This window comes from Condylura cristata, unplaced genomic scaffold (genome assembly GCF_000260355.1).
Source record: "Condylura cristata isolate star-nosed mole 26May11 unplaced genomic scaffold, ConCri1.0 scaffold00036, whole genome shotgun sequence".
Taxonomy (NCBI): Eukaryota; Metazoa; Chordata; class Mammalia; order Eulipotyphla; family Talpidae; genus Condylura; species Condylura cristata.
Window position 1 is genome coordinate 2052569 of NW_004567137.1, and position 12117 is coordinate 2064685.

At 33.9% G+C, this 12117-nt stretch overlaps 1 protein-coding gene across 3 annotated transcripts in view; it reads right to left on the bottom strand.

Annotated features, from left to right (window-relative positions):
- CCDC91 (coiled-coil domain containing 91) overlaps positions 1 to 12117 on the bottom strand; it is a 197386-nt gene that overhangs the window by 78318 nt on the left and 106951 nt on the right. For all 3 annotated transcript variants that reach the window (XM_012732900.1, XM_004693184.2, XM_012732901.1), the window contains 2 exons: positions 2811 to 2903; positions 2647 to 2715 (listed from right to left, as the gene is read on the bottom strand). In XM_012732900.1, coding sequence (XP_012588354.1) covers positions 2647 to 2715; positions 2811 to 2903 — 162 coding nt within the window. The remainder of the gene's footprint in view (positions 1 to 2646; positions 2716 to 2810; positions 2904 to 12117) is intronic.

Sequence of the window (12117 nt, forward strand, 5' to 3'; positions counted from 1 at the left end):
TACACATATACATTCAATGGAATACTACTTAACACTAAAAAATGAAAAGCTCCCATTTGCAACAACATGGATGGACTTAATATATAACATATAATACATATTAATATATAATATACATGTTATATATTATATACATTATATAATTATAAAATATATTATAAAATATAATAATAATATAAAATATAAATATAAAATAATATAAAATTTATATATATAAAATACACATATACATTCAATGGAATACTACTTAACACTAAAAAATGAAAAGCTCCCATTTGCAACAACATGGATGGACTTAGAATTACACTTAAAGAAACACTGATTTCCTACATATGTGGTACATATAGAAACCATCCAATCAAATGTACTAAACAAAATATACATGGACTTTTTGGATTATAAAACCAGATCAGTTACCAGAAGGGAAGAGGGGTAGATAAATTGGTTCCATTGTATAGTGCAGAATGGTTGAACTTATAGTGGTGAACTTAATGTACTACATGTAGGTGTTGGTTTATAATGCTATGTACCAGAAACTTACATTATATTGTTAAGTTGATAGTGTTGCTGTACTTAAAATAAATATTATTTTTATAACAAAGTGTGAATATGGCATTAACACTAACAATAGAAGATAACAATATTCCTGTATCTGCCTGCAGAAGTCTGTTTTATAGCTGTAATTTAAAAGAAAACATACTCTGTACAGTTATATAGCAGAAGAGAGCTGTACTATACTAACCAGCTTAGGTCACTAGATATATTCTGGATGATTCCACAACAAAACTTAATACTTCATCATTCTTAAAGGTCAGTTGCAATAAGGAAAATCATAAAACATCAATGAATTTTTAGTGCTGTTACATTATAATCATCTCTCACACTTTGAATGAATCTTATCTGTGCATGAATTTTTAAAACTTTATTTGGAAAATACTGAATCAATATTCCATAATAAAAAAATAATTCCATGTCTAATATTACCCTCAATCTCATCAGGAAAGTCTTAAAAATATTAGGAAAGAAGAAATAATTTTTTTAATTCTAATTTTTACTCTAAATCTTGAATTTTATCATTGGCAACAAAAATTCATTTTTTTTAAGGTGCCAGGCTCACTCTGTTTATTTTGGAAGACGACCTTTGCCAAACACTAAAGTCTGTACAACCCCAGTTATTCAGTAAAATGGTGTTCTATGAGAAAAAAAAAATAGTGCTTACTTCTGTTGCAACTCAAATAACTACACAGACATTTCCCTCAAAAAGCCCATCATGCTTTAGGAAGCAGCCAGGGCCACTGACCTCAGCCCTAGTACCCACAGAGTTACTAGTTTTTCTCTAGCTTCTAGTTAGCAACCAAAATGGACAAGTTATCAAAGCTGACCATTTTCTGAACACATTTTAGCACACCATTCTTCTCTTAAATTGTTCTTATTGTGCTCTCCTTTGTCATCAGTGACATTTTGTGTTTTAATCCAATTTTGCTTTTCCTCAAAGTGTAACGTCACTCAGCTGACTATTTGTTTCCTTGAAGCCATCTTTCTTGGTTTGCACCATATAATGCTGCTTATATATCTCCTACTTCTCTAGAAGAGTCTCTGCAGTTCTTTACAACTTCCTCCTTTCTCTAGAGTTTAAATTTTAGAGTTACTTAAAACTTGGACTTTGGACTACTTGTTACTTTATATACTTGAAATTATTTCTTTGTAAATATCAGGAACATTTAGTTACCTTCTTGTCTATGTCACTTGAATATAAGGGAGAACATGGCCCCTTCTGTATCATCCATACCAAACCTAAAGATGAATTCTGCAAATGCTTAGGAGATGGAATCTGTTTTTTTTTCCTAAAGAATTATTTTTTCTGTTACTGCAGTGACTACTTTTTTCCTGCCATTCATAATGTCTTTTTTCAGATTAATGGATTTCTAGTAAATCTCCTGTCTCTAACCATTTTGCTTCCAATTCCCCCAAAGTTTATTAATTACCATTATGTCTTAAACTGAAAATTTCCCATGTATCTCTATTTGTGGAATAAAATTCAAACTTAAAATATAGAATGCTAACTACCCTTCAAAATTCATTTCAAAAGTAACATGTTAAAACTCCCACTTCGTGGAACTATTATTTACTCATAATAGTGTATACTACATTCCTTCCTACTGGTATAGAAATAATGTTTCTTATTTAATTATAAATTCTTTTAATAAAGGCCCAAATTATAGTAATCTTGGAACCCTGGCATAGTAACCCACACATCTGAGGCTTTTAATCTACTAATTTTAAACCCAAGCTCAAAAGTTAGTGTTTGATATGTATATTTAACATCTATGAATACACCACTTAAATGAGTAATTTCAAAGTTGGCTTTAAAAATCTTGGTAAGTAAATGAATACATAGCACATTTGTAATATTGATTAAATACCAAATGGATGTAATATCCCAAATATATATATACCTTTTCATAGGTAATTTTAAAGTAAAACATTTAAGTCATCAGTCTTGCACAATATGAATTTAACAGGAATATGACAACTCTTTTTCTGAAATGAAATATTGTCATAGTATACAAAGTAAATGAACAATGCCACAAATAGACTCAATTTAATTTCACTTACTTACAAAGAAACACATAATTATAGACATACCTCTGCAGCAGATACTAATGCCTCTTTATTTTTCTGTCTTTCTACCTCCAAACATTTTTCCAGTATTTCCTGTAAATGATAGGACAGTTAGGTAGACACTAACTGCATTATATGAGATAACAGAATGTATTTTTTCCACACTCAGAGCAAACTTACAGTATTACCTTTTGTTCTTGAGATTGCTGAATCAAAGCTTCTTTTATTTTTTCTTTTAACAGTTCTTTCTCTGTATCTAGCATTTCAAGGAGCCTCTGATGCTATAAGAAAAGAAAATGGGATCTTAATTCTGACTCTGAGACAGATAACAGCCCACAAGGAGATCAGTTGGTAGAATTAACTTTCCTAGAAGTACTGAGGGAGTACTAGAAGAGGCAAAGAGAATTTTGCTCCAAGACTGTAAGTCAGAAGACACAGAATTCACCTTTTCCAGACAGCTGAGATGCATGTTTTTGGCCCCCAAACTCAACATACAGGAGGTGAGATTTAACCACTATTACAGCAGGAGAAGCAATGAGGCAACAGATAACTGATGATGATTTGATGGGTAATTATAACAAATTGTTTTAGCAAGGTACAATTAAAGATTTTATTAAAGGATTTGTTCTACCCCAAGATTTTACTACAGATGAACGAGTCCGTGAAAACAGTTATTTTACATGACAGCTAATGTTCAAATACACAGAGTTCCCTACTCAGTTTTATTGCATCAGCCAGTTATCATGTCTATGTTCCTTGAAGTCTGTAGATTGCTAAGGAAATTCAGCATCTGTGCCAGAATATCTTCAATATAGAACCAGATACTTGTTCTAGAATAGTGTTCCTGTAGGTTCATGTTCCTATACATATAGATTCCTTAGTTACTAAAGGCAAATAACATACTTTCTCACACTTAGATGCCATTTATAGAAAATACAAACTTCAAATATGAAGTTAACCAGATATCTAAAAAACACAGTCCTGGGCCCTCTCTGGTGGCACAGTGGGTTAGAGCACTGCATTGAGAAGCTTAAGTCACTTGCGCATGAGTTCGATTCCCGCCTGCCCCAGAGGTGACCACATGGCGTGGCAGACCTCTCCTGGCCCGCCCACTGCTCCCCTCAGCAGTGTACTTCGTCGATCTGCCTGTTCTGCTCCCCACTCTGTCCCGGGTGAATCCTCTCACCCTCCGCATTTCTGGCCTGTACCCCAGTTCTGTACGAATAAATAAAAATAAATCTTTAAAAAAAAAAAAAAACACAGTCCTATGTCTTTCAAAGTTGCTTTGATTTTAACTTTTTTTCACAGAGCAAGCTACCTTGAGAGTAAGTGAATAAACCTGTCATGTCTGCTTTAGATAATCGATGATTCCTGTTTTTAATTATGTTATTTTTTATCTTAGTTTTTAAGAACATAAGAAAAATCACAAGATTAATTTTTTAAAGAAATTTAACAAGCCCAAATTCTGATACAAACCATGTTATGATTGTAAGAAATTACTGGCAACATATGAATTTACGAAGCGGCTGACTACCAAAGGAGTAGACTTACCATATGATTATAATAATGACCGAGGCTTTCAGTGTAAGTCTAGATGCAGAATTTCACACAATCAGAACTATGTAAACCTATTTAAATACACAGAAAAGTTTTAAAGATGTTATATAGGAAAATAATCAGACTTTAAAATAATGTATATATAATATTAAAAGAATCAAATTTAGGCTGTAGGGTGGGGTTAAACTTAACAAAATCAGAATTAAAATATACAATAAGCTTTTCAGACATGAGAATTTGAAATTGATTTCTCCTGAAAAGAATTGTTATATTCCTGAGTTACACTAATGGAAGTCATTCAGTAATTCTAAGCAGGCCAAGTTCCTTCAGGGTCTAAATCACCTAAAATGACAGTGCTGTAGAAAATCTATTCTTGAACATCATTTCTCAGTGCTGACAGTATAACTATATAGTAGGATAATGTCTTTGAGCCTTATTCAGGAATAAAGCAGAAGCAACCTACAAATATGCCCTAAAGTAAAATTGTGAGGATATGTTTAGGGTATAAGTCAAACAAAGCCTATGTAAAGCCATAGATCAACTTGAGAGAAAGCAACTAAGTAAGTGACTGTCACACTAAGGACAGATGACATTTTAGAAGCACGTTAGGTGAAGCTGAAGGTATCAGGCAGTTGTGTTTCACATCTAGTGAGATCACACAAAACCCTCACAGCAAAGTGCAAAGTCAGACAGAGATAAGCTGATTAACTTCTCCAGTCTCCAATGCATCATTTCTATAATAATCAGTTCTGTCTACTTGTCATTAATATTAACAATTACCTAATTATTGCCTACTAATTAAAAGTACTTATTATAAGTGACATGGCTGGTAAAGTCTCACTTACATTTGGCTTTACAAGATTGACTAATGTATGCTTCTCACTGTTGTTTTCAGAGCAATATTGAAATAACACAATCTTCCAAGTTAACGATTTGTTACTAGGAGAGATGAATCAGAAATATGCTTAATGGCATGTGGAGAGTTTGGACCTTAAAATTAAGCAGCCAATTCATGAATTCACAGGGTGCTAATCAGGAACAATATAAGTTTGCAAAAAATGCACTTTCTGTATAAGTAGCATATGGTCATTATGAAAACATAAAGGTGTGCAAATCACACAATTTCCATGACCACTGACAGTATTTAGGCAAAAGCCTCTGGGGAGCTCTCTGTGTAAGTTAATGCATAAATATATGTAGTCATTTCATATAAACTTATAAAAATGGTCTTGTAATCTTAGAACTCTGCAGTGATTATTTCTAGGCCATGATGATGATAGTTCTCTAAGAGTGAGGGCACTTCTGTGCCAGTATCTCTTGCTTCACAGTTCCTTTTGTTTGAGTCAGGAACTGTCTCACTGGAGATGTTTCTCCTTTCATCTTTTCCTCTCCATTCATAACACACTCTCAGGCACTGGTAGGAAATCCTGTGTGTTGTGGGTGAGCTACACAAGAGCTGCAAAACCTGGCTTTTTCTTAGTGGTAGTCTCCAAATCTATGTTCTTGAGCTTTTGATTTTGTTGGGGGGTGGGGGGAACAGACTGACTTTTCTGAGTCCACCTCCACCTTCTAGAGCCAGTGAGCTGTGGGCAGGGAAGGGGAAGATAGCTCACCCTGAAGTTGTGGACTTGGCTTTGGCTTGTTTTCATTCCCCAGCCTTTTTCCTGCTCTTCCAAAAGTCAGAGTTGAACAAGTTTGAGTGTGCTGCTGTTATACTAGTGTATCTGTATGTGTTATGCTAGTATATACAGTTAGCCCCGAGCAGAAAACAGGGGCCAGAATAGCCCATTCCTCCCATTTTCAGAGCTCTGTAACACCTAGGGCAAAACTGAGACGTCTGAGGTTTTGCAAGACAACTCAGCTTGCTTTGTGAGCCTCAAGCCAGAGGGCTAAGGAAACTACTTTCTTGCCTTTACTGTCAGTTGATTTTTGCCCAGCTTTTACTTTCTGGTGTTTTGTCAAACTTAGTGTGATTTTCGTAATTTTTGCAGGGGTTGAGGTCCAGACAAAGCTGAAAGTTTCGTTAAGTGATTTAGAGTCTAGATTTAGTCACTTTTTAAATGGTGTGTATGTATTCATATATATGTATTTAATTTTGTGACCATATGACTGGCACCATGTTAGAATTTCACAAATATTATCGATAATCCTCATAATAACCCAGACTTGTGTTATTACTTGCATTAGACAGATTTAAAAACTGAGTTCCAGAGAGGGAATATTACCTAGGTTACAGGACTAAGAATAGCTAAGCTGAGGAGGAAAGGCTGAATATAAAATCCATGAATGGACTTAACAACAGATTTAAAGTGCAAGTAATGACTCTCTCTGCTCCATTTCTACACATTGTTACATTTTCAAGATTTGGGGCTTGGTCACGTATTAATACCATGCCCCTCACCTAACAATCTAACAGTAATGTGTAGCCTAGCAGTTATGTTGTGGTCATAGTCTTCCTCTCCGCTCACTCCTACATCTAGCCCGTTATGGTAAGGGGCCAGGTAGGAAGAACACAAGAACTAGAAGGGAAGGGTAGCACACACAACCTAACAAAGTTTTCTTTCTTTGCATTTTTATTTTTAACCAGGATAAGACACTTGTATAGCTGAGTCTCTCCTGTTAGAATAAGAAATACAATATGAACAAAAAAATTAATTCAGCAATCAAACCTCAGTCAATCCCCATGCTGCTTTTTCTCAAAGACAAACTTTCTAAGAAAGAGGCTTCTCTGAAAGAAATGACTAATGCAAACTTTGTTTTTTTATAATGGTGTCCTATATATTTTTGTAAAATGAAAAAAAATGTATTTTTGGCTCAATTTACATATTTGGGAAGCATCTTCCTGGGAGGTAGCACATTTCAGGAGGATTAACCTGGCCATGGAAATAAGGCAGACCTGGAGTCAGTCACAAGATCCTTCGTGGGTCCCAGTCTCAGCCAATGACTTAGAACTTTTCCAAATCTCTGGGTTTCCACCAACCAGCTCTCAAGAATAATGCTGCTGTGAACAGCTGGTAGAAGCAAATGGCTCCTGTAATTAATTCTGTTGTGTATACCTAGGAGTAGAACTGCTGGATACTCTAATAATTCTGTATTTAAATTTACGAAAAACTGCCAAACCATCTTCTACATCTTTTACTGTCATTATCACTTTGTTCCCCCAGCAATGCACAGGGTTCCAAATTCTTTCTATGCTCTCTAACACTGGTTATTTTCCACTTTAATTATTGTAATTATGTTAGTAGTTGTGAAATGGAACCTCTTTATGATTGTTATTTGCATTTTTCTAATCACTTTTATAAAGTATGATGAATATCTTTATAAAAGCTACTACTTCTTACAGTACAAACTATGTTTCTTTTTCAGAGATTGCAGTATTATTAGCCATACACAAAGGAAGCTAAAGGACTACACTAAAAAAGTACTGGAAATAAAAAAAAGGGGGGGTTCCTCTTTAAGGAATAGTTTAATTTAGCTACTTCATTACAATATGCTAGAAATTATAAAATAAATCGAGAGCTTGGGCAAAATGATTTCAGCCTCCCTTATTCTATCCAAGCTAAAGTATGTTGGGAGATACTCCAGCTTTCTTCCTCCATACAGAATTTCTTAGCTATCCAAAAGTTATAGACCCCAAGACAGAAAAGGCTCACATGGTTTCTGGTGGCATAAGGGGCAGTTAGTACTTTATGCTGTTTTGCTGTTTTTCACTAGAGGACGATTCAAGAGTAGTTTTGTGACACACCTCAGAACCAACACTGAACCAGTGGCATGTGGCCATTATAATCTTCAACAAAATTTGCAAGACATAGTCTTAAAGCATTTTTAATAGGGATTATGAAAATGAATCATAATGCCAGGAAATAACATCTAAGAACAGTGTAGAGTTTATTACTTACTGCATTTTGCTTACCTAAAATATTTTGATTGTTTCTTAAAATTTGGTTAATTTTTCAGCATATTGAACAAATAAATGCCAAATACAATTCCATTTATCTCACATATTAGATGCATAGGAAAGAGAGTCAAGGATGGTCCTTTGAAATTTAGCCTTCAAATAAAGGCACACAGAAATAGGCTATATTTTCCTTCTTTTCCCCTTTGGAAAAAAAATTCTAAGTGAAAAATGTTTGATGCAGATTGAAATATAATATAGAGATTCTGTGGTTTCTACTTGAGTCCTGTGAAAAAAATGAGAGAAAAAAAAACTCTTTCCTGGAATATGAGTCACAAGAGATATTGTAAACAGATTCAATCATGGAGTTTTTTCTTCACTAAGTTTTATACTAAGTCATGCTCAGGTATACCATTATCTACTTATTACAGGTCCACAAACTTCATATGACTGTGTGTGTGTGTTATATAGTCTGTAATACATCAACAAGTCTTTCACCTTCTATAAAGTGCAAACATTGAACAAGATTAGGTGACTTGATAGGGTAGTTTTAAAGTATATGCTCATATACGCCTCAGTTTAACATGCCTGGAAAGACACTAAATAAATTTAATAAATGCAAATAGAAATAAGTCTCAGCCATTTCACTCATTCATGGGGCCAACACATTAAATACTGTTTGGAAAGGAAACCTAAAAAAGATAAACTATGAGATTAAATCTACTTAAAGCAGTTACCACAAGCCCAATAATATCAATAAACTTCTTAAAGTGGTTAAAATGAAACTACAAGCTATAGTGGTAGATTTACTTTACCTAAATACACATATTTCTAATAGACATGAAAAAATGTAAGCAAATAAATTATTCTCCCTATTTAAGGAGGTCTTTGACTTAAAGGAATGAAGCAAAAATTGGGAGATAACAGCATACAAAAGGCAGGACAGGTTTCTATTTTTATGACAAGGTCTCCATATTTGGACAGTATACATTTTATTAAATGCAAAAAATATGACAGTTTTGAATTGCAACTTGAGCCACTGTAAAGTTTTTGAGTTTATCTTAATTGTTATTATCTCCATTGCCTAAGTTCAACACTATTTCAACATAGCTGTAAGCTTTCAAGTGGCCATTTGAAGTCATCCACTTTAGCAAGCAAAAAAAAACACATTTATGCACACTTCTAAAAAAGTGTAATGCAACTGGTACACTACAGGAAATAGATTGATGCTCTATGTAACAGACTGAAGATGCTTTTAAATCTGTGCTTACTACTCCTAAGAATTTATCATAAACACTATGTAATTTGCTCTCGTTTTTTCATGCTTCTCTATGTTGTAACCTGTACTTTGACAAGTATCATTGTTAAATAAGTAAAATTATAAATGTTAAATAAGTAAAATAAACAATTATAAAAAAGGGATAAGTAAATTAGGAATCAAATCTAACTAGAATGGATTAAAAAATAGTTCACAAAGGGATGTTTTAAATTATTGCAGAGTGAGTGGCTTCTATACAAGAAATTTCAGTAGCATAGCTCTTTATCAGAAAACTCAGATACATACTATAACGCATATTGTACATATAAAGGGGGAAAAGTATTGCTATAGATTGAGAGGCATAAGTTTCATAAGGTGAGCACAATCCATGAAAAATTTGAAAATGTTATATTTTTTAAAAGAAATAAATGGTCAGCCTTAATTGAGTACTCACAAAATTCATATCAATCTACATTAGATCTTTTGTTCTGAAATACATTAAATAGTATAATTGAAACATTTACCTATATAAAAGTAAGGTATAATTATTGATGCTACCTTTTAGCATCTAGAAATGAAAACTATTATACACATTTATTAGTCAACATTATGCTTATTTACAAAAAGATGTGTAGAGCAATGGTCTTTATAAAAATATGAAACTGTAACATTCAAAATATCCAATAAGAGAGCAATAGCACAATAAACTAATATGTCAACTGAGAGGAATATTGTGGTCAGTTGAAATAAATATAAAACAATAACAATATACTTGTTTGTAACCTACAATCACTTGAAGAAAGTCCAAATTTATTTAAAAGTTATCATCACTAGCTATTATAATTATACAATACTGTGTAGATCTAAATAATACTGAATAGGGGTCACAAATAAGGAAATGATGGGTAGACTCTTGTAAGTACAGCACATCAACATTTGGAACAGACATATCAAAATTTTCTATAGGAGAGATAGATGGCCTGAACTAAGGTAATCTTAAAATATTTGGTAGTAATTGAAAAATACAGTACAAAAAGATTTCAAGTGAAAGCAGAAGCAATTTTATTCTTTTTTGATGTTAAGGTGTATAAAATACAGGAAAATAGGCATAAAGAAAGGTCTGGATTATGTGTTTTTTCAGGGTTATCCCTCAAATCTCACCCTTTTGTCCTAACATAAAATCTGTTGTTTAGATATCAAGGCCTTTCAAAGTCTAACCCTTTCAATAATCTAACACATATCTACAGTCTCTAGATATTTCATAAACAAACCCTGTCAGAATGGATTTCATGAATCAAAGAAGGGTGATTTTAGCTAGAAGGAGGATTTAGCTGAGGTGTGTAACCACAAGGCAGGAATACATATAGATGCTACTCATAATCATATTTTTCTACAGAGCAGCATCAAGATTTTTACTCTGAGGTATGTGGAAGATTTTTACTCTGAGGTATGTGGATCAAGCAGCAATAGTTTAAACCATTACTACATTCCTTCACTATTAAATGATTTTAGCAATTTTAAAATAATTGAGAAATTGATAAAAATTAAAGCATGAGGGGCCCTCCCAGGTGGTGCAATGGGTTAAAGCACAGCACTGAGAATTTAAAGCCACTTCCGCATGAGTTCGATCCCTGCCTGCCCCGGAGGTGACCACATGGTCACCTCTCCTGACCCACCCGCTGCTCCCCTCAGCAGTGCACTTCGTAGATCTGCCTGTTCTGCTCCCCACTCTGTCTCTGGTGAAACCTCTCACCACCCCTGAGCCTCTGGCCTGTACCCCAGTTCTGTATATACAAATAAAATAAAATCTTAAAAAAAAAATTAAAGCATGAAGTTTAATTTTTCTGGTTACATGACAAAATTTATCATGAAGAACCCAACACAAAAGTGTTGGATGGAGAACACTAATCCTCCCTTTAAATACTACTGAGTAGTGACTGTGAAAATTAAGTGAGTAGATAACCATGATAGGAGATAAGTAAGCTTTGAATCCAGTGACTATTTCTAGAAGAACTAGTAAATGCTGAACCAATTAGAGTTTTGGTCTTAATGGGCCAAGCTTGCAAATAACAACAACAATAGTAATCCCTTGCAGCTAAAAAAGGCAGACAGTTGCATGAAGCCACACTACCAGAAGGAAATCTGTTAAACCAGATTTTCTGGTTGCAGTTTGGTTGGTAGGTGGAGAAAGTTCCTCCACAATTCATAATTACGTGATACCTCCTTTGCATATCTGAGGCCAAAATTCAGTCATGTTTCTCAAAAATCCCAAACTAAAACACCATGTTTCTCAAAAACCCAAAGTACTGTCAGAACCAAAATATTCTTCCAAAATATTCTTCAAGGTCATTGAAAAATATACCTTGAACCAAAGCATCAAGAGTGGTCATAATTAAAATTCCCAAGGATCAGAGACACAGAATTCCTGAGGAAACAAGTGCCCCAAAGGAGGAGGCAGGTCACAGAGACAGAGAACAGTAGGTAGCAAAGACAAAACAGAAGAGTAGTACTTCCAGCATGAAAATGACCATGCATACCTGGGGAAAACTGGAACATTGAAATAATATATATATTCACTGAAAATCAATTTTCAGTATTTGGCATAAGCCTCAGAAGAGGCAGAACAGAAAAGTACAAACAGGAGTACAGTCTTAAGAGCATACAACATGCAGAAAAGAGAAAATTTAAAAATAGATAATGAAATTTGGGAGATTTTGAGGCTAAACAGAGAAGGTCTGACATATTCTAGAAATAACAAAGAAAGTAGAGGCCAGAATGAAGAAAA